General features: G+C 37.3%; 1 protein-coding gene across 4 annotated transcripts in view; it reads right to left on the bottom strand.

Moving 5' to 3' along the window:
• The window catches only part of Dym (dymeclin), a 415,428-nt gene that overhangs the window by 51,479 nt on the left and 339,650 nt on the right, over positions 1-24,299 (bottom strand). For all 4 annotated transcript variants that reach the window (XM_063231704.1, XM_023566826.2, XM_003474053.5 and 1 more), the window contains one exon: positions 12,198-12,311. In XM_063231704.1, coding sequence (XP_063087774.1) covers positions 12,198-12,311 — 114 coding nt within the window. The remainder of the gene's footprint in view (positions 1-12,197; positions 12,312-24,299) is intronic.

Raw genomic sequence — 24,299 nt, 5'->3', positions numbered from 1 at the left:
TCTTGGAAGTTCTTATATATTTGTATATCTTGCATTAAATCTAGGAAGCACCTACTGATATAACTGGGAACAGCAGCCAAAAAGTTGAAGGCCACTTGTGTAATGACTTTATAGCATCATTAAACAACAAAAGCTACAATAATTTAGCAAAGGGAATTAAAAGAGTCCTACTGTTTCAGTGGACATTAAGCTGAATTGCTTAGAGCTTGCTCTTCTATTTACACATGGATTTCTTCTGCCTGTATTTCTCCTCTTTCATCTCTGCCCATGGAAACCTTACCATCTTCAAGACAGAGAAGGTCACGTCCAGGTTTCTCTTAACTTTCTCAGACTAGCCCTGCCCAGCAATGTCTCCATTCTCTCCTCCAGGAACTAACTTCTATACCATTCATTTGACACAACACACATTGCTCTGCTTTGTTAGTCATCTGTGCAAGGGTGTGTCTTTTCTCTTCTGAAATATGATATGTTTTTTGAGGGTGGAGGTGATATTTTATGTGCCTTTGTTCCCTCACTAATGTCTAGCAACGCCATGTTCAAAGTAGGGTAAAATAACTACTGTGGGTGGGATAAACAGTCAAGCCACACTTGTAAATTATACTATTTGTAAGGCATAGGTAATCAGTTATGACAAAGAGAAAAAGGGCGAGATGGAAGTGGAAAAATGGGAAAAATTTTAAAGCAAGTCAATACTAAGAAGCTGTGAAACACTTAAAATTTTGGCTAGTGTAACTTCCTATATTTCTCTTTATGCAAAAAGACAAAAGCATTCTAAAAAGTACATATAAAAAATGAAGGCTTTAAGAGTCATTTGGTGTGAAACTGTTTTGATTTTTTGAGACAGGGTCTTATTATGAAGTGTAGGATGGCCTTGAACTCACTTATGTAGCCCAGGCTGGCCTGGAACTCACAGTGATCCTTCTGCCTCAGCCTCCAGAGTGCTGGGATTACAGGCATGCACCACCATGCCTAGCTTAGTCAATTTTAATTCTTATAGCTATAAAGTGTTTCAGTAAGAATTCAGCTAATGTCAGTAACATATTATTCCATAGTTTCCTATTTGAATTAAAAGAGAAATTATCTTTTGATTAATTTCCCTGACAAGCATCATCTAATTTTTAATCACTAGATAAAAGTCTTACTCCTTTAATCAGCCAAATAATCCACTAAACCAACAAAACGAGGGAATCTGGGAACTTTGCATAATCAAATACGAAGAGGTACGGTAGTAAACGTGAGCAGAAATGGAATGGATTGTGTCTCATGCCCGCAGCATCCAGGGTCCTGCTAGGTGACATGGGGGCCTGGTAGATGCCCTGTTACGGACACAGACAGTGAGAGCTTTGAGCTGTGGCTTCTGACTCAGCTCTGGGAGGATTTACTAACTTTATTTATTTCCTTCCAAGCCCTAAATGAGAAATAAGCAACTTAGGGTTCCAAAGCTTATTCTTTACATCTTTGTTTAAGCAGGAGGGTCTGGAAAAAAATAATTACCTAGTATTACTTTTCCCAGACTTCATGGAATACCAGTAAGAAGAGATTGTTTAGAATGATATAATACTATTTACTCTGACTAGCCAAGTTGTTTAACTAGACAGACATATTTACTTGAAGAGCATATATTCTCACACTGGATATTATACAAATATTTTAGAAGGCTGTGTCAAATAATATTTTGTTGAAAAATATTTTATTTGGTTGAAAGTCAGTTACTAAGCCATGGGCTTCAGATCTGAATGTTTATTTGCTGAAAATTAGAATAGTTCTAAAATACTGGTTTTAGTTCTACAACGCAAAGGAAACTTCAAAAACTTTTGACTTAATTGTGTCACTTGATGTTCTCTGGTAAATTCATAAGTAAGGGGCACTGTGATCCTCTCAACAACCCACAAAATAGTTGGAAAGAACCCTAACTTTTTCATGTTTCATTTATATATTTTAAGACAGACAAAATAGCAAGTACACACCATTCTGTTCTTTCATAGAGGGCTTGTGAAAACAACACTTTAATTTGAAACCAACTATTTCATATCAATCTCATGTACAAAAGCAAGCTATCATTATATACCAAACAATTATCTTATCAGTATATATTATAAACCACCCAAAAAAGACTATGTGCTCTTGTGTGGGGTAATACAAATATTACTCAATACACAGCTTGAATTTTCAATAAATTTCAGATACCATAGTACTCTGTGAATTAAGCTCTAAAGATTTTAAGTGATTAATTTTATTATAAACGCTCAATTCAAAAGATGATTAAAATAATTAAGATGAGGTTGATTAAAAGATAGTCTCTTTTCTCTAGTAACATCTAGGGTAATAACATGCTATCATTGAACCCATCTGAAGATGACTCACCATCCATGAGTAAATGTAATTTTAGTTTCTTTTCCTAGTACTGGTGATAGATTCCCTCTTTTTATTTTTAAACTGAATCATCCATCCTTCCTTCTTTTGCAACCACAGAGTGAGGTGGCAAGCTGAGCTGAGGAATACAATTTCTTGTGAAGTTGCAGAACAAAATTAATTGGCTCATTTAAGGGGTTTACCCAGGACCTTGGCTTCAACAGAATCTTTCTCTAACAGTTAACTTGCCTATGACCCTCCACAGATCAATTAATTTCTCTTTTTAGCCATATTCTTGAAAAACAAGGAGTTATATTTTCATTTATATGTCACTGTCTCAAGCATAAAGAACCACTTCTTCTGGAAGAACAGTATAAAAAAGGAAGAACACAATAGCATAAAATACAAAGCCTGAATCCCACAATTCATTTCATGCTCAGGTCAGTATCATAGTGAACTATGAGTCAGAACAGGATGGGGGCACATCAAAGGTCACAGGGCGAGCCCCAGTGGGCAGCAATAAAATAATCTAAGCAGCAAAATAACAAATTCTAGTACCGAATTATAACCCAGAGAATAAAACACAAAACCATCACTAAATAATACCACGGTAATAAATTACTACTTACACAAGTATGATGTATGTAATGGATGATAAAATCAGTGGGCAGATAACTATGTGTGTTTAAATGTGTAAGATAGATGACCATATTACTAAGTTTTTGTTGGATCATTGAACAGAATGCTTTGCACTGTCAATGTCTGAGTGTCTCACCACTTTTATGCTTTGATTTTGAAACTTGAACAACTATTTCTACGAGGACAATATGTAATTTATCAATTAGTGATTTCTTACTGTTAATATTTTTAAAAAAATTCTGTATTATTTTTACCCTTTTTTCTGTTTTGCTTTTTTTTCTTGAAAATAAATGAGTGGGCAAAACTTGGAGGAGAAATGGGATATCAGTGAAGATTGCACATATCACTCCCAAGATATTAATAAACTACAAAGGGAATAAAGACAGTCATCTTTCACGGGAGAAACCTGGTGGACAATACCTTCACCAAACAATCAAAGGCAACATGCCCACGAGACACACTACCATCGCATGCCTCCTTATAATGGTGCACTGAGGACATGCCATTTCTGTGGTGTTTATGCCAAGTATACGTAACTTCAGCAGTCATGAGTAAATGTTAGAAAATCCTATAAATAAATACATACATACACAAAATAGTTAAGACAGTTATACTAATAACTGTTATTAGTTCACTGAAAAGAAAGGTTTGTGTCTGTCTTGTTTGATTGATTTCTCATGCCTGTATCTTGTAATATAAGCAATGATTTTGAAGATAATATGCAACGTACTAACCATTGTCATCTCATACAATGTTATTTTGAAACTGTTTTTTTCCTTTCAAATAAAAAACAAAATATATCAGAAAATTCTAATTTGAAGGGACATTTTTACAAAATAGCTGACTCATAAAACATGTCAAAGTCATGGAAGAAAGAAAAACCTAAGAGTCACAGATGGGAGGAGATTAAGGAGACACAACAATTAAATAGCGTATGGGATACTGGACAGGACACTGGACCAGAAAAAAGGGGATTGAGAGAAAAAACATGGTAAGAGTACAGTAAGATCTGTAATGTGGTTAACAGTACTGCACTGATGTTAATTTCCGGGTTGTGACCGCTGTGCTACAGCAATGATGGCAAACCTTCTGAGCGTTCAGTGATGGAAAGCGGCCTGCCCGCAGCATGTGTACCATAGTTTTGCCACCACTGTGGCTACAGTTATACAAACTGTGAACAACAGGGGAGGCTGGATGAAGCGCTTATCTGAACTGTTGTTTTTTACACCTTTTCCATAAGTCTGAAGTTATTTAAAAATAAAATGTAGCTGAGCATGGTGGCATATGCTTGTAATTCCAGCACTCTGGAGGCTGAGGCAGAAGGTTCACCAGGAGTTCAAGTCTAGCCTGGGTTACAGAGTGAGTTCAACGTTAGCCCACACTACATAGGGAGACTCTCAGTACCAGCCTCCGCAAATAAAATAAAACTAAAATAGGATAAAAAAAAGTTAACAACAATAAAAACAAACTGCATTGACTCAAACATATTTCTTTTGGTCAATTTTATGTATTGCCCTTTCCCATCATTATCTATTATCAATTACTATATTTTATTTATTTAACTTACTGTTTTTCTTCTTCACACACAATAAGCTCTATGAGGGCAGGGATTTGTCTGTTTTTCTACTTCTGTATCCACAAGGCTAGAATAGTGCTTAGAACATACTCAGAGAGACAGTTACAGAAATTGAAATTCCAAAGTGGATGAGTGGTAAATAAAAATTTGAAAAGCTGATTGAGATAGAAAATTTCTCCAATTTCTGATTCTAACAAGTCTCCAATTCTTTTGAGTATGCTTTTCACTTATCAATTCATCCCATTGATTGAGCAGCTACTATGTACCCAACATTGAACCAGGCACAGGGGACACATATTAGTAAGGCATGGTCCCTACGGTCAAGGGAGTTACAGCTGAGGGAGCAAGATACACGAAACAGTTAAATAAAAGGCAGAAGAGAAGACTCAGGCATAACGCTATGAGTATTCTGGGTAAAGAGGCACACAGTGTCTAGTCTGAGGAGTAAAAGGAAAGGCTTCAGAAAAGTTATTGTATCTATGATGGCTTCTAACATATGCTTAGAATTTGGATAATCAGCCAGGCATGGTGGTGCATGTCTGGTAACCCTAGCACTCAGGAGGCTGAGGTAAGAGGATTGCCACAAATTTGAGGCCAGCCTTGGATACCCAGTTCAAATTCAGCCTTAACTGCAAAGTGAGACTATGTCTCAAAAAAAAAAAAAAAAAAAAAAAAAAGACTTGGATAATAAGAAAACAAAGGTGGAGGAACAGTATATTGAAAAGAAAGAATTATGTAACCAGATCCACAAATTCAGGAAAGGAAGCAGTGAAAGGCACAGCTAAGCTGGAGCGGTGGGTGGGGAAAAGGAAGCGGACTAGCACAGGAGGTCTGGGTTAGAAGGTGACTGGTTTAGAATTCCTAAGGGCTCTAAACTTCATTTGACAGCTATAGGGCACTGATCTCTGAATATTCTGGGGTGGGAGAGGGATGATACCAGAGCACTGTTCTACAAAGACAGAACTGTAGAACTGCGGGTTCATCCTGCATATTTTTCTAGCAAAGGACTTCTTACACCTGTTTCTCCTGTGCCCTGGATTTGCGCTCCATCATCCACTGTTCTTAAATTTGTCAAACAGAATTACTGAGAATATTTCACACAAAGTATTTCTAAAGTCACATAGTGACTGCTACACAACCTCAGCAGTCAGAAAGGATCTCCTTAAATTGAATTAATATCTCCCTGGTTCAATTTCTATACCTTGTCTCTGGCATAAAACAAAACGCTAAATTTTTATTTGATAGTATAATCCTTAAAGTGGTTAAACATAGTTCTTGTATTTTTCTGAACCCCCCTTCCTGCCGGTTATACATTTTCATTCCTCATAGTACTGTAGTAACTGCCTGGGTTGGAAGCCCTGCTTGGCAGTTGGGCAGTTCTCAGTATTTCTATGGTTTAGCGGCTTCATCTAGAAAATCAAGGTAAAAACAGCACCAACTCATACTGCTGTCAGAAAGTGTTTGGAAAAGTATCTTGCAGCATTCCTGTTATTGTGGTGCTTGAGGTCTCAAATTGACTGACAGGTTACACCTACCAGTATTTTGAGAAACAGTCTTTTTCTTTTCTTTTTTTTTTTCTTTTTGAGACTGGGTCTCGCTATGCAGTTCAGGCTGGCCTTGAGCTCACTTTGTAGCCCAGGCTGGTCTTGAACTCACAATGATCCTCCTGCCTCAGCCTCTCGAGTGCTGGGATTACAGGCATGAGCCACCACACCCCGCTTGAGAAATACTCTTAATATTAAAAGGGAATATCATGGGAAACAGTATAGAGGCTTCTCACAAAACTAGAAATGGAACTACCACGTGATCCAGCAGTCCCCCCGCTGATTATATATCCAAGAGCTGGAATCAACATACTGAAGAGACATCTATACTTCCATGTTTACTACAGCACTATTTGTAAGAGTCAAGAAACAAAATCAATCATGGATGGACGGAGGAATGGATGAAGCAAATTTGGAACATATATGCAACAGAATATTGCTCACTGATAAACAAGAAAACTTCTGTCATTTGCAGCAACATGGATTAAACTTGAGGACATTATGTTAAGTGAAATAAGCCAGGCACAGAAAGATAACTACTGTATGGTCTCACTTGTAAGTGGAAGCAGAGTTGACTCCAGAAGCAGGACTAGGACAGTGACTAGCAGGGGCTGGGAAGGGAGGAATGGAAAAGGATGGTTAATGGAATGGAAGGGACAGGAGGGATAACTTTAATGTTCCAAAGTAGGAAGCTATCGTTGGCAACAAATAACTGAATTATTTCAAAACAGCTAGTACAAAAGATTTTCAAACACAAAGAAATAATAAATGTCTGAAGTTAAAGATAGGCCAGTTACCTTGATCTGATCATTATGGCTGTGAATATGTATTGAAATGTCACAAAGGTACCCTACACACATGTAAATTATTATGTGCCTATTAAAAAATAAAAGAGTGGGAGCTCTTTTTACTGATCTTGGGCTTTGGTTTTGTTCTCCTAGTTTTAAACTAATCTTATTGAAGAACGTAAAAGAAACAAATAAGTATAAGGAAAAAAAAATAAATGAAGACAGAACCACCAGGTTAAAAATGGGAAATACATAAATAAATCACATCCTTATCCTTTGGTCCTGTGCTGGAGGCTCACGAATTTTTGCATTTCTTGTTTTTCCCTAAAGAATCAAAATCCCTTTCTAGGAAGAGGAAAAGAAAAAAAAGAAAGAATCTCTTTCTAACTTGAGTCTTCTGATGATGCAAATTCATGCCACTCCCTTACACTGGCTGTTACACATACTTTTACCTTGTGTGCAAAACCTTTTAAAAAGCCTGTGTTCATCAGAGGGTGGTCTTATTCTCACACGGTGCTACCAGTGCCTTCAGACCCTGAGCCATGCTGCCCATGGTAACAATGCCTTCCTCCGCCTCACACCGTCCTCTGTGTGACTAGGGCTGAAAGCAAGAAAACTACATTTCCTAGCATACCTCCAGCAGGCAGGAGGAGCTTGTGTAGGTTTCGGAAGACAGAAGAGAAACCAGGCTTGTGGAGTATTAATAAGTGTCTGGAAGCATAGAGCAAGCACTTTGAGCACCTTTTGTAATTGTAGAGGCCAAAGGTAACTTGTAGTAATCTCATTATGTCCCAATAAATTTAGTATTAAAATACTTACAAAACCTTTTTCTTTTCCTGAAGTGTGTGTTTTTTAGGTAAACGCTCTCTCTACACACACACACACACACACACACACACACACACACACACACACAAACATATTTTTACTTTCTATCCCTCTTAAGTTATATTTTGATATGAGTAATATATAACTTTTAACAGTTTGTCTTTCTTTTAACATACAGATCTGACTATGCCCTCTGTTATAATGAGCAAAAAATGGGCTGTCATAAAAAAACATGCCTGTACTCACAGGTTTTTCCCATTGTTTCTTACATTCTGAGGGAAAACTGTTACCAAACTTGACACAGTTCCCTCTTTGGAAAGAATGGCAATTTTAGTATTATGCATAGATAGAATTATATACATAATTAGAATTCTAACTATGTGCTAGCATATTTACAACTGGAATGGCAAAGAAATGTGCTTCTTGCTTGCGGCTCCTGCTGCCAGTGGCAGGCATACTCTTTCTAACCCATGTGAACTCAGCCTTAGAAACCTCCTGCTCTCAGTATGTAGCCAGCGAGTAGCAATAGGCAAGAATTGCAATCAAAATGGTACCGTTTATATCCTTGCCAAGTGTCCATCAACCTAGTACTCTAACATTTCCAATGAGAGTGAAACTGCTGCTTCCTTAAACCTGCCCATTCTATCTCTAAATAGTTCCATCATTTAGAAAGTTCTTCCTTATATGGGACTAAAAGGTGTGTCCCTGTATGTGGCTTCCAATCATTGGTGCTAGTCGTATCAAATATGTTTCCATAAACAATTTTTCCAATACTTGAAGATAAATCTTTTTGGTTCAAATCTTTTCTTAAGGCTAATAAAAATAGTCCAAGCTCCTCTAATTATTCTCTATGTTATTTCACAATTTTAATAATTCTCTCAGTTTTCCTCATTGTCTTATATGTGCATTCACAAAAATTAGCTCTGAAGAGCCTAGCACAGATAGTTTCTCTATACTAGTGGAATACAGACCTACAAAATACCGCTAAGCTCCATGACACTAAAAGCAGAGGCAGAGGCAGGTTTCTGTCCACAATAGATCTGGTTTACTAACAGTAGAAAGTTTTTCCCAATTGTTTTGAGTGTCTTTGAGACTGCTGTTATGGTTTATACCTAGATGACCCCAAGAACCTCATGGATTCACAGGTGGGACATTTGGGAAGGTGAATGGACCTCAGGGCTTTTTGGCTGCTTGTGATGTTGAGAGATGAGGCCTGGTCCGAAGAGGCAGGTTAGTGGGAGCATGGTCTGCTAGAGTATTTCTCCCTCTCCAGTTCCTTCCCTTACTCTCTACTTCCCGGCGCCATGATGTGAGCACCTTCTCTCTGCTATGCCCACCTGCCATGCTACCCCACTCTGGAACCAGTAGACGAAAACGCAAGCAAAAAATAAACCCCTCCTCCATTACATTGCTGGTGTTGGGTATTGTATCCAGTGACAAGGAAAGTGACTAAGACAACCACACAGACCAAAATTGAATCCACTGCATCAACAACTCTCCCTAAACTTGACTAGTTCTCTGACTACTCTATATCAGAACCTAGGTTCCAGCCACCATTCCCTGGCGCTTTTGCAGTCAGACAATAGCTGCTTCCTAAGGGGACCGAGTGTCCTCCCTTCCCCTCCAGGTAACTTCCGGGACTACTTCCACTCTTACTACCATGGTCCAAGCAAGCAATAATCTTCTAAAGTTCTGTTTCTCAGCAGCCTAATTGTTATTAAACTATAACATCAAACCCCTCTTCAAGAATCTTGCACTACTTCCCATTTCATTCAGAAAAACAAAAACAAAAACAAAACACAAAATTATTGAAATAGCCTTCCAGAGCCCGTTATATGACGTGCGTTCACTTCTTCCTTCTCCCAGTCATCTCTCTCTGCCCACTCACTGCTCCTCTATCTCTTGCTCGTCTGGCTCTAGCTGCTCTGGTCTCCTAGCTATTTCTTGAACACATTTGGCATTTTCCTGCCACAGGACTTCTTTTTACTCCAGTGTCAATAGAGTTAACTCCCTCACCTTCTTTCTAACTTTACTAGATGCTGCCCAGCATCTCCCACCACTTTCTCCCACCACATCCTCACTGGTAACTCTTACATCTTCTTAACTTGGTCTATTTTTATTTTCCATAGTACTCACCATGTTCTAACACATTACAATACTAGATCTGTTTCTTATTCATTATGCTTATTGTTTACTGTTTGTCCCTCCCTCTACACAGTGGAGCCCATGTACACGCATCTTTGCTCACTGACGTAGCCCGAGGACTGAGAACAGTGGCTTCTTGATGAAGATCTATTCGGTGCTGACAGACCTATGGCAAGCCTGAACATCTCATCTCAGTGGTCTGTGCCTCAAATGCAAGTCACCCTGCCAGTCGTCCTCTCCTGTACTTTTGTCCTTCTACTGCTTTGTGCTTTCTCTTTCCTGATCCAGTCTCCTGTTTCTTCCTTCCCGCCCATACATTACTGTGCGTTTTCAAACCTCTTTTTGCGGTTATTAAGCATTCCTACATTCTCAGACCTTTCAGTCTTCTCTCCTTATCTCTTCTTTAACCAAAATAGGGGTCTCTGCTCAGGACTTTCCCTGCCCCGCTTCCCCCAGCCATTCATACTCCAGATCCTTTAGGGTCTGGAGGTAGGCTGGAATTCTCTTTGCTTTGTCGTTCTCTGGCTATTCTTCTACTCTTAAGTAAAAAGCTCTAGTTGTGTGACTGACAGGAGCCTATTGTCTTCCTTGTACTGCCCCCACTGACTGCTAGGCGACAGGCTCAGATATCCCTGGTGCTCACTTCGCTATCTGACTCAGCCACACTGACTCTCATCTACAGCCATATTATTTTGGCCCCTCACATGCATGGCCACATCTAGACCATGTTATCACCACAATTTGCACAACTTTAAAAATTGTAGTCTAAAAACACTACTCCTTAATTACAGTCTCTCTTTTTTTTTGAATTCCACTATGTTAATTCTTTAGTCTTCTCAAAATCCCCCTTGCCTTATCTTTTCTGTATTGTCTTTTTCTAACAGTCGCTGAGTATTTCACTTCTTGGTGATTCAGCTGAGACACCAAGGGCCATCACTTTCTAGCCCACAGCCGCTCTAGCCTTCATGGAGTTTTAAACTGGGTTCACATGATACACAGTACAAGTAAATTTGAAATAGTGGAAATGTACCCCTGCATATGAACCCAAGTCTCATTTTATGTAGGAATAGGACTAAGTAAATTCCTTAACTTTAAAAAATGGTCAGGATATAAATAATGTGAAAGTTGGAGGATCAGTGAATTGTAATCAATTTTCATTCCGTTACCACACTGTGGTAGGTGCCACTGGTGGATCAACAGAAGTACTTGCCACCTTTGCTCAGAACTCGGCTAATCTTACTGCTGTTTATGTATAGTGAAACTTCTGTACATGATTAGGATGGCTAATGTGCTGTTGTTTAACAAACTGTGCTAATATGTAAGTGAAAATATTTTTATACTTTAAATATCTCTCAAGTGTCCATTAGGCAGTGGGTCTAGTGATAGTGCTGAAAAACACAGCTCCCAAATGATAACTAGAACACAAGGTGGTTATGATAAAATGCAATGAAGAAGACCAAACATCTGCTGTAAAAGTCTGTGTTGTTCATTTAGGACAAAACACTGTACAAAATTAGGCCTAATGAAGGACAAACAGAGAAAGAAGCATTAAAGTAAAACTATGTCCCAAAGCTACACATTCATGCATACTGCTAAAATATTCCCTTTACATCTTTCTCTATGGGATAATTAGTCTTGGAATATGAATTATAAATCATGAGATCATTTAGGAGCACATCTGTCACAAAAATATGAATACCTTCCTAAATCCAGAACCTCTACCTTTTCCATGAAATGTTTCTCCTTCCCTTACTTTAGCATGCAGTAAATAATGTAGCAATTATGAGCAAAGGCTTAGGAGTCAGATCTCCTGCATCTGATCCTCCAGTTCAACCATTTTCTAGCTGTATGTCTTCAGGAAAGTTTCTTAACCTCTCTCTATACTGTTTTCTTCACCAGAAAAATTCAGATGATAATAGTACCCATCTTAAAGAGTCCTTTTGAGGACAGAATGTGTTGTTGATACATGTACAATAAGAGAACCCGGCATGACACTGAATATTTTCACCACCTTCCCATCAACCTTTGATGATAATTGTAAGGCTGAATTTATTTCACTGGGTTAAAAAAATAACATAACTCATTGTTGACAGAATATGCATTACTATAGGATATGCAGAAATACGAAGATTTTGCAGTTTTCTTTTGAAATGCTGCAGAACATCACAATTCTGAGTCTGCAGCAGTGTAGGCAATGTGCAGACAGCCTTCTCAGCACATGTTCTGGGTACGTGGCATGATTCCAAACAGAGCCTGCTCAGACACTGGTATTTGTGTCAGGAGAGTCAACAGTGTGAGGCAGGGGCATTTCTTTTATCATCCTACCTTTAGTCTGTCTTTGGGCAGCGCAACAACCCCTTGCTTAATGATTTCCAAGACCCGTTCCACTGACAGCTCAGCTCCAGCTTGCAGCAACCTTGAGCTAAAGAAGGTGATCACCTGCAATGTAAACAGTTATTTTTAAGCAAGTAGTTGTATACAATGTCTTTTCAGTAGATGCTCTTGTCATATGGTAGTTCAACCATATGACAACCATAATTCCATTTCTAAGGTGACATGACTTGTGCTTTACCTATCTTCCTAAATGCAATCCTCTCTTTATAGGATTTGCTGGCTAAATGAGTGCCAAGACTGGATATTCAGGAGGATCATTCATTCACTCTGTGAATTAAGTGGCTTCCAAAATTCTACTCTTTGTTGTGTTGCCCTACCTTGCATTTATATTTCATTTAGGAAGCTCCTAGCAGAAGTGGGGAATAAAAGCTAAATCTTAGAACCTACCATGTTTGAAGTTTACTAGGAGGTCTGAGAAAGAGGCTTAATAGAAAAGGAACTAAGTTAATGGCTAAAATGATGTTTTGGAGGTTATATATGGATTTATTTATCCACATCATCCTTGATCACCAAGGATAATCAACAGCAAGCTATAATTACTTTTGTTTCATGTCAGAGCACAGCCTAAACTATGTTGCAAGATGCTAATGTAGTAGCATTCTGAAAATAGCACGTGAATATTTGCCACTAAAAATGAAGACAGGAGTGGGAGATGTAACTCAGAGAAGAGTACTTGTTTAGCAGGGGTCAAACTGGATTTAATCCCTATACTAAAAACAAAAACAACTGAACCCAAAATGAAATACAAATAAATCTAAAAGAATCTCATTTTTTAAGCAAATCATTTTTTAAATTAATTAATTAAATTTTATTGTCTTTTTGAGACAGGGTCTCGCTATGCAGTTCAGGCTAGCCTTGGGCTCATTTTGTAGCCCAGGTTGGTCTTGAACTTGCAAACAATTCTCCTGCCTCAGCCTCCCAAGTGCTGGGATTACAGGAGTATGCCACCATGCCCAGCTAAGCAAATCATTTTTAAAATCACAATGTTAGTAAATCAATAAGACTGCTGACTTTTTTTTTGTCTTTTTCTTTTTTTATCAGTACCAGAGATCGAACTCACGACCACACACTTGCAAAGCAGGCGCTTATGCAGCTGAGCTAAATCCCCAGCCCTGCTGACTTATTTTTACAAAAAAATATATACATAGTCAGACTTGCAAACACACAAAATTTGTTTTCTAAAGTTGAACTTTTCCTTTACATGTTTTCTATTTTATAGGTAAAATACATAAACAATTGTTTGCAGATATTTTAATGTTTTTTTAGTTATCTCTTATACATTATTTATGGTAGGGCACAGTGAAGTCTTTTAGTGGAAAGTACACTGTCTTACACAAATGTCACTGCAATTTGCTCTGAAAAGTGATACTGCTCTGCTAAAAAATGGTTAAAGAGTAGAAGCAGACTGCTAGAAGCACAGATGAAACAGTACCAGGCAATAGGTAGATGCCTGGTGTTCTAGTACTTACTAAAAGCAGAATTTGCTATTGGAAACTGTTTAGCTCACAGTTGTAGATAAGGTAGGTAAAGAACAGCTCTCAGACATGACTGACCACAAACAGTAGTTGGGCAGCCTTGTGAAACACTGGTTTGGGGACCCAACCAGAAACTTTCTACATTGTTTTCTCCATGGAATTTTGATGACAGCCAGAATCTAGAAGTCTTTAAACTTTTCTTATTGTATATGCCTACAACCTTGAAAAACGGGGAGGGGGAAATGCACTTGCAATATATGTTGCATTTATTTATAAATTATACAATGTTTCTCAACATTAATGTTTTATATACCATAAAATGTGCAAGTTTGAGGCCAGTCTGGGTAAATTAGTGAGAGCCCATCAGAAAAATAAAAAGGCTTGGGGCTACAGCTCAGTGATACAGCCCTTTTGCTCAGTCCCTAGTACATCAAAACAAAAACAGAAACAGTAATAGCAAAAAGAAAAACAACTGAATAACTGGCTATCATGTCCTGTTAATCACAAAGGCTTCATATTATCATCAGCAAGTAAAACACACATTCATAGTAAAACACACTGTTCATCACAGCTGATATAAACCCACACTGGAAACAGTCTTCCTGATAATGTTTATGGATCCATGTCTTATAGATGAGTTCATCACTGTTTCCACCTGTAACATGGCACCGGTTCTAGGATGAGAGGGATGCCACTGTCTTTTGTCCTGTGTACTGATAATACGTACATATTAACTTCAATGTGGAAGGCAATACACAATACAGTCTTCTGTGAAGGCTTGTTTGACTGAATCTAGCTACAACTAGAAACACAATTTTACAGTAGAATCATGGGAACAGCAAGATGAATGAATATATACTGAGCCCTGCATGCTAGGTCTTCTGTGCTTTGCCTCAGGATACCCAGAGCACTGGTGCTGATTCTGGCACAACGTCACTGCCAATACTACTAGTAAAGCAGTATCTGTTTTTAAATGAACAAATAAAGCTGCAATATATTCTTCTCATGCTCCTCCTGCAACCTCTATGGTCCGTGCCTAGGAGACTGCTGACTGCGATAAAGCTCAGTGGAGCACACAGTGTTCACATACGCAAAGGTATTACAAGGCAGCCAAACAGAGGCCTCTCACGTGTCACACCCCCACAGAACAAAGCGATGGGATGACAGTTCACTCTGCTCACCCTCTGCCTACACTGGCTTGCTTCTGAGTCACAAGAAATTCCTACCCCATCAGGAGAGCTATAGAGCAGGCATGAGGTTTGAGTTCTAAGAAAATTGTTTTTGCAAAATAAATTTTATTTGTGTGTTTTAAGGCTGATACGCTAATGTTACATTCAAAGTGACACTACTCTACAAAATGATGAAAAATTACCACCTTCCAGAAGGGAAGTACAATTTATACATTAAGAAGGAAGAAAAGGAACCTCTACTAAATATTTAGTATGGACTATGTGCTCTTCATATTCATTTATTTCATTCTCACAGCAAATTTATGAGGCTTATAAAATCTCTGTCCTACAGATGCGCAAATGGGATCAGAAAGACAAGAGGGTAAAACAGTCACACAGGTGAAGTATCAGATTGAAACTCAGGTATTTCTTCTGACTTTGTCATGTCCTCAGCAATGCTTACATAGAAGATGGAGCATAGGATTAGTTTTTTAAATAGAAAATATTTGAGATGACATGCATAGCTTGTTTAGCCTAAATTTTCAGATGGAATCAGATTGAAATATCAGCAAAGAGTCTAAAAAAATTCAGTAAGATCTTGTATGTCTTTCTGGCAATTTAGAATTCTGTATGCACTACTAATTTTAGTGATGATGATTTCACAGATTACATTTTAATCATTGTGTACTCATTAAAACTGTTACAGCAGAAAACCTTTTTTCCTCTGAAATTATATGTTCAAGATACAGCCAATAATAGAAAAAATTAGAGTAGAACATTAAGCTAAAATGTGAACGAATACTTTGTTAATATGTTGAAGGCAACCTTTTAAAGGAAAGCACTTTCCCACAGTGCTTGTTTTACAGCCTCCTCCACTTACCATATTTACAGGCATCTGGTGAAATCCAAGTACTATACGGTATTATACTATTAGCTTTGAACCATGAAAATCCCATGTGAAAATTCAATGCCATGTTCTGATTAATCAGTTGTACTCTTCAATTAATCAAAAAATCACACTTAACCATGTCATGAGACTGGTGAATGATCATTACATCATAGATTTACTAAAGGAAATGATTTTTAGCTGGGTGTAGTGTTGAATGTGTGGAATCCCAGCAATCTGAGAGGCTGAAGCACGAGGACCACAAGTTTGAGCCCAGCCTGTGCAACAGAGTGAAACCTGTCACACGCACACATGAATATATGGCATAAAATAAATAAAACAAATGACTTGGGAACACACACACACACACACACACACACACACACACACACACACAGAAAGAACCCCATTATCTGATCTGCATAGAATCTGACAAGAAGACTCCTGTTATTCTTTTTGTTGTGTTATTATATAAACATTGGATATATAACATCTCTCTTTTCTTGGGCTGTATTTAAGACTGCATTTTCTCTTCCTTCTTTGGTTTTCAGCTATTTATATATAATGTGTATTTTCTAAACATGGACATCCTGGCTGGTGTTCTTTGAGATTCTTGGATGTGTAGTTTGAAGTCTTTCAGTATTCTGAAAATTCTCAGTTATTCTATATTTTGCTTTTCTCTAGGACTCCAATTATATTTATATTGGATCATTTGATGCTGTCCTATAGCTCTTGGGTGTTTTGTTTTCATTTCTCATACTTTGTTTCTGATTTGTTTTCATAATTTTTATTTATTTAGCTTCAAATTCATTCATTCCCCCCACCCCCGTGAGCTATACCCAAGCCTACAAAAGCGCAAGTCACTGTGATTTGTTGTCTGCCATGTCATGTTTTTATAATAGTATTCCAACTTTTTAAATACAGCTTTCATCTCTCTCTCTGGAACTGTGTATATTTATCCATGTTGTCATCTAAGCTAGTAGGTTAGGAGTTGGCAAACTTTTTCTTTAAAGGACGAGGCAGGGCATATATTAAGGCATGCAGGTCATAAAATAGTCTCTGTTCTTTTGTTTCAAACCTTCATGAATACAAAAGACATTTCTTGGTTCACAAGTTGTTCAAAGTCAACTCATGTGCTGGATTTGACCCATGGGCCATACCTTGTGCCAGATCTATTAACTATATTTATCATATTTAAAGTCCCTAAGGGACAGTTCCAGTCGTCACACAGTGTAGTTCTGTTGTCTCTTGACAAAATTATTTTTTCTTGCTCTTTAATGTCTTGCAGTATTTGGTGGAACATTGGACATCATGTGTAGAATCTTAAATACTAAGGACCAGCTTGACGTGGTGCAGAGCAGGCAATGGTTGATATTAACAAACTGACATAAAAATAAAATGAATCAGGAGCGTGTCTTAGGCTAAAGGGACTTGTGCTGTGGCTTGTGGATGGCATGGATGGGATGAAATAAATCACCAGGTCAAAGGCCAGGACCCAAAAAGCAGCAAGTGGTCTGTGAAGTCCTGGCACCTCAAAGCAAGTGAAACACTACAGCTGAGGATTTTGCCCAATTTCCTTCTAGGTCAGCAGTCTCAGTTAGCAGATAATCAGGTTACTAGTTAACCATGATCTGTTCCTGTGTGCTTTCCCAAAAATGTTTTGTTCTTCGAATACTTGAACTTTACCCGCACCAGCAGTTCACCCCCATAACTTCCTGCATCTCACCAGCACATCCTGCAAAGTGTCTCATGGGCTTAGTCTTTCGATGGGCTTTGATCAACTCAGTTCCCTTGTAACTGAAAAAATATCTGTTTGTCTGTCTGTCTATCTATCTATCTATCTATCTATCTAGGCTGTATTTTATTCCTTTGTCATATCCTTGAGCAGGAGGTCAGTAGGCGAGGGCCCTGACCTAGAGACTGGGGTAAACTCTATGTTGGAAATGGGCACACCTCTTCTTAGGTCAGACTTGGGAATGAGTTAATTTCCTCAGAAGGTGAGCTGGATGTGAGTTTTTCCTAAAAACCAATAACCTGTGGCAGTTCCAGCTTTTGGGTCCTTGTCAAGGACATGCCTGTTTGTAACACCTCTCTCACTCAGAGAAGCCCAAAGCTATTAATTCTTACCAGGTATTTACAGTTCTTCCCAGTCCAGACTTCGCTGCCCTAATACATATTATCAAATTAGCATTTTACCATAGCAAGGTTGCCGGATGATACTGATGACACCCCACCCTCATTAGCTTTCCGGGGAGCTGGGTGAGACACTACTTAATCCAAGGTTCCTTCCTGTTTTTGAGATAGGGTTATACCCTGTTGCCCCAACTGGCCTCAAACTCACAATTCTCCCACCTCAGACTCTGAAGTAACTGGGGTTACAGGTATATGCCACTGTGTAATGATTTTATTAAACTTTTGCTCATGAGTATCATGAATTTTTTATTTTAAAAACAAAAGGATAAAAACTCCAGAATTAAAAAAAATTGTACGAAATTAACAGTACTTAATATATTACATATTGCTATCTCTGAAATAGTTTGTAAGATGTAGGCATAAAAATGATCAAACAATGAAAGGATAAACTATTCATTTTGATGAGGTTATAGAGTAGTAGTATAGCTACCTATTTTGTACATACACATCCTACACACACACATATATACATATACCTATATACATACAATCTTTTCCCTTCTTCCTTTTCTCCTTTCCCCTATCCTGGTTGTTCTTTTGAGCACTTTCTTTCCCTTTCATTTTCACAATATCTACTGTATATTTTGGATCTTATTACTCTTTTATTTTTACACAAGGAAGACAATGTAATATTTACACATGTGAGTCTGATTTCACATGAGTACAGTCTCAAGTTGCATTAATTTACCTATAAATGCCTCATTTATCCTTGTTTATAGCTGAGTAATACTCTCTGTATAAAAATACTCCATTTTTTCCATTCCACGGTTGATAGGCATTTCGGTTGTTTCCAAGACTTAGCTATTACAATTGGCTGTTATAAACATTAGTGCATATATATTGCTGCGGCATGGTGTTTTCAATTCTTCTGGGAAGACTCAGAAGGAGAATACTTGGATGGAATGCAATCTCAAATTCTAGTTTTTCGAGTAATCTCCACACTGATTTCCACAGTGGTTGTACCAGTCTAGACCCTCACCAACAGTGGAGAAGTATTTCTTTTTCCCCATAGTCCCCCAACATTTGTTATCAATTGATTTCTTGATGGCAGTCATTCTTTCTGAGTCAGATGAAATCTAAATGTTGTTTTTACTTGCATTTCTCAAATGATCAGTGATGTTGAACATTTCCACATGTATTTATTTGCCTTTTGTATTTCTTTATCTCAGAAGTGCTTGTTCATCTCAGATGCCCATTTTCGGATTGGGTCTTTGAATTTGGGAGGCCTGATGTTTTTCAATTCTTCATATGTTCTAGGGACAGTTGTTTAAATTTTCTCCCATTTTGCAGGTTTTCTTTTCATTGTTCGTGATTTCTTTTGAAGTGCAAAAATTTTTTTTATTAAGATGAGATGTACTTCCCATGCATTTGCATTTTGTTCTTGAATTCTTTGCCTATCCCCTATGCCTTTAAGATTTTACTTACCTTGTTTTTCAGTAGATTTAGTGTTTCTGTTTTACTACTTAGATCTTTAATCCATTTTGACTTTAGTTTAGTGCATGGTGATAGATATGGGTCTAGTTTGGCATATAGAAAGCCAATGTTTCCAGCACCATTTATTAAAGAGGCTATCTTGCTTCCAGTGAACATGTTTGGCCCCTTTGTCTGTTTGGCCCCTTTATCAAAGATAAGGTGGCTGTGTATCTTTGTAGTTGTGTGTGCTTCTTCTAATCTGTTTCACTGATCCTCAGGTCTGTTTTTTTTTTTTTTTTTTTTTTTTTTTTACCAGTACCATATTGATTTTATCACAGTAGCTTTGTAGTATAATTTGAAGTCAGGGACAGTGATGTCTCCTGCCTTGTCTTTGTTTTCCAGGATTGCCTTTGCTATTTTAGGTCTCTTCTGTTTCCAACTGAATTTTAGGAATATTTTCTCTAGATCTGTGAGGAATGTTAATGGTATTTAAATCAGGATTACATTAAATCTGTATAATAGTAAAGTGAATCACAGACTCAGTGTTTTACTTCCAAAAATAGTACTAGCAGCAAGCAGAAATGAATGAGGTCAAATCCTTAAGCAGCATTAAGTAGTATTTTTAGAAATAAGTATATAGATATTCTAAAAGTTGCCTTCACAGAGAAAAAGAATTTCTGCTTGACATTTATTTACTTTGCTGAGACAAAATATTCAATGCCCAAGGATCAAGGTAGAAAGATTGATTTAGCTGCTAGTTTGTAAAGGTGTCAGTCCATAATCACCCGGACCCCACCATAGGGTGGCATGGCAGAAGAGAACACTCACGGTGGCCAGAAAGTGGTAAAGCAACAAGGCAGGAGCCAACACTCTTCTGTACCTTATGTTGAATGCAGGCTGTCCACCTTAGGTGGGGGTAGCACTCACAATTTCAATCCTAGCCAGAACCATGCCAAAGCAATCAGTGTACTGATTTACTAATCACGAACCCTTAATCCTAGTATCACACACTCTGGATTCAGCGACCTCTGAAAAAGCTCTATGACTACATGAGGCTTTGGGGGGACATCTAGACACCAACCATAACAATATTATAATCCTTAAGACTGTTATTAGGCATGAACTGCGAAGAAGAAGGGATAGAGCCAGTGACAGCCCTGTGAGCCAGGAGGAGAATGAAGAAGTCAACCCGCCCCCCTTCTGAGCCAGCCAGTGTGCAGGCTGGGAAACAAGAAGAGTCCCTTCTCCCACTCGTGGCAACTGGCAGAGTCAGAGGAACATAGGCTGGACGATAGCAACTGAGGAACAGAAACAACTTAGAGGGCTGCAGATACAGTTCAGCAGCATAGTGCCTGCCTGGCAAGTGCAAAGTTGTGAGTTGGACTCCTGGTACCTCCCATCCAAAACAAACAATGCTTTTACTGTTTGACTTTGCAGGCCTAAAGCCAGTAGTATGAGCATATGTTTAGAAGATAAAATATGCATTTTACAACTATGGGCAATATTGTTCTCACTGTTTTGTTTTGTTTCATTTTATTGTTTTGTTTTACTCCCTCCAAAATTAAAAAAAAAAAAAAAAGAACATGAAGGAAGGATAAAGGCTCTGCCTAAGTTCTGGAGAGTTTGAGACCTAGGATCAGAGGAGGGATGACCCTCCCCAATACCTGGTGCTTTTGCATTCTCAAGAATCTTACCAAAGCATTTATTAATTCTTGAACTAAAAACCACAATCTACCCGGTCATCAAAGATCATCTGACTTACTAAAGAAGAAGTAACTTACGTTGGATTCCTTTGGGCAGTAATTTGTTTCATGGTCTTATTAACATTAATACTTCTCAATTTGTGGGGAGGGGGAGAAGGTACTGGGATTGCAACCAAGGTCTCATGCATGCTAGACAAGCAAGTACTATACTACTGAGAGACCTCCCCAACTCATAATTCTTAATTTTAAGAGGAGAACTTAGAACAATTAAACCCACAGTTAACAAGAACATTGAGCCAGACAAGAAAAATTTGAGAAGTAGCTTGAGGATATTCTTATACATCCTAATATTAAAAATGTATATTGGAATACCTGTCTATAATGATGAGAACTTAAAAACCTACCTAAAAATGTCAAGTCTTGAAGAAATAAACATACTGGTAGGAAATGGTGCTTCTACATCAACTTGATTGCACTGATGCCAACTGTACCCAAATGTCTACTGTTGTTAATGATACTTACATTATGCTGATTGACACAAGTTTAGGAAAATGATGAAAGTGTGCGTAGCAAAAAAACTGCTATAGCTACACCCTTGCATATATAGTAAAGCCAGTGAACACATGAACATGAATTCACCTGACAGCAAAGAGTTTTAATGTTTGTTTATCAATAATCATTAAATAATAATGATATCAAGCAGATCACTGATCAGGTTTGCAATAGTGTAATCAGCTCTAATTAAATTCACAGGTAATTTTTAAGATTCCAGACTGTTCAGCAGTAGATATATACTATGTATTTATATTGAATGATAGGCCAGGTGGAGTCTGAAGTTGATTTAATTCAGTACCTAATAACCACATAAAACTCTACTGGGATGAACAAAAGATTTACTTACTTTGGTAAACTTAGGAGAATGGAGAAATATTTTAAATATCTGAAATCTGATCAGAAACTATGCATACACACATGAATTGCTGCTACCAAAAAAGCAAAAAAGAGGTTTTTGTGTAGAGGTCTCTCTCTCCCTCTCTCTAACCCCAACCTTGTACAGTCTCTTTTTAAAATACTGAAAGAGGTTTATAGTCCCCAAGCCAATTCTTATACCTGAGGACAGGGATCAGTTCAAGAAATAAGATTTAATAATACTGACATCAGAAATCTTCAAAGGATTAATAGGAGCTTTATAAAAAGGAAGTAGCAAGCAAGAAATAGTATTTGTACTAAGTATAAATCTCTACACGTAAGGATCTTCCAAACGTTCAATAAAATTAACCAAGATTCAGCAAATCATGAAATTTCAAGAGATTAGAAAACCTTCTCAGAGATAATCGGTCTTATATGTAAGGAAGAAAGACATTTTTGACAAAAATTAAAATATTTAAAAAATCTATATTTCAAAATATCCTAGGGGGTGTACTTCAGTGGTACAGTGCTTGCCTAGTTGTGCAAAGCCTTGAATTCGATCCCAAGCACTGAAAAAAAAAATCTAGAAAACTTTGACTGTTTTCAGCATGAAGAAATGATTGCCAGGTAGAGTGGTGCATACCTATAATCCCAGCACTTGAGAAGCTGAGACAGAAGAATTGCCATGAGGTCAGCTTGAACTAAATAGTAAGACCGTTTAAAAAGACAACAACAAAAAAGAAATGATACATGTTTAAAGTGATAAATATGCACATTACTTAAATTTGATCATTATGCATTATATACAATGAAATGTAACACTAAAACCTATAAATGTATCATTATTGTGCATTAATTTTAAAAACTTGTGTCCTGCTTTTTCTCAGAAAGCTAGTATTGTGTGTGTTACATCAGTAAGGAGCAATAGACCAATAGAGAGGAAGACACAGGAGCTGGGTTCAACCAAAGCAAGAGTATCCCCAGGAAGCCATCGCAGTTCGGTAAGAGATTCAGGGTACAAGTGGGTTTTCAGGAAGCAGGTTCTCAAGGAGCAGATAGTTAATGGATCTGCTTTATCATTTTGAGAATTTTAGAGTTTTTTCAGAAAATCTGTAGCAGGATTAGTGTCTGGATATTTGTTTTACATTCCAAGAAAGACCTAGAATGTACAGGATAACAATAATAAAGAGTAGCATTAATAAGAAACAGATAAATAACTCAATAGAAACACTGACAAACTTAAATAGGCATTTCATAAAAGAGGAAATCCATAATTCATACCACCAATAAATGTATGAAATACACTCATCCTCATTCATAATCAAGGAATCACAATTAAAATTGAAAGCCATTACAAAATTGGCAAAACTATAAAAATTAGAATATAAAACAATAGTAATTTTCCTACATCATGGGTTAGAGTGGAAAACGGTAGTACTTAATAGTAAACACTTTGGTATGATACATATCACTCAGAACTTTTACCATTGAGCAGACACCCTTGACAAAGGTATGTATACGTGCTTTTTATTCAACTCATATTTACGCCTGTGTGGCAAATTTAATTATGAAATATTTTCTTAAATGTGGATAACACAGAACAGGATGTAGGCTGTTCAGTTTATTCTGGTCTCTGAACACTGTGAATCATATTATCTATTCAAAAAATGTTCATGGAGTCAAATTGATTTGTAAAATACTATTATAGCAACTGAAAATTTAGTGAGAATCTTTTTGGAAAGGTCAGGAAGCAAAAGTTCACAGAGCTGTAAAATTTTTTCAACTACACTAGTAATTATAGAAATTAAAATAATAATGAAATGCCATTTTTACTATAAAAGACAACTATGAAAATAACTTTAATGCTCAAAGTTGCAAAAGCATGGTGAGACAAGGCATCCCATAGGTTACTGTGGAAATACACAATTACATACAGATGCAAAATTGTTCTTGGAAAGCAATTTGGCAGACTGGGCTGAATCTTGAAAACAGAGATCCTTTGCTGGTAAGAACCATTAAGAGTCTAGCTATACCAAAATATTATTTAAACATGTAAAATAAAATTTATAAACTTTCATTAATTATGAAACTATATAAAACACTAGAAATAATTAAAATGAATAACAATGGGATAATGGTTAAATATATTTAGATCTCTAATATAGGCTTGACAGATATCAAACAATAAGACTTCTGAAGAATTAATGATACTACGGAAAAATGTTGATGATGTAAATGTTAAATAGAAATATAGAACTGTGTAAAAGAAAGTACGATCTCAATTC

Source organism: Cavia porcellus, unplaced genomic scaffold (assembly GCF_034190915.1).
Source record: "Cavia porcellus strain 051 isolate PalLab524CR breed Dunkin Hartley unplaced genomic scaffold, mCavPor4.1 scaffold_20, whole genome shotgun sequence".
NCBI classification, from domain to species: Eukaryota; Metazoa; Chordata; class Mammalia; order Rodentia; family Caviidae; genus Cavia; species Cavia porcellus.
The sequence above is the reverse complement of the archived record's forward strand: the minus strand, read 5'-3'. Positions and strand labels throughout refer to the sequence as shown.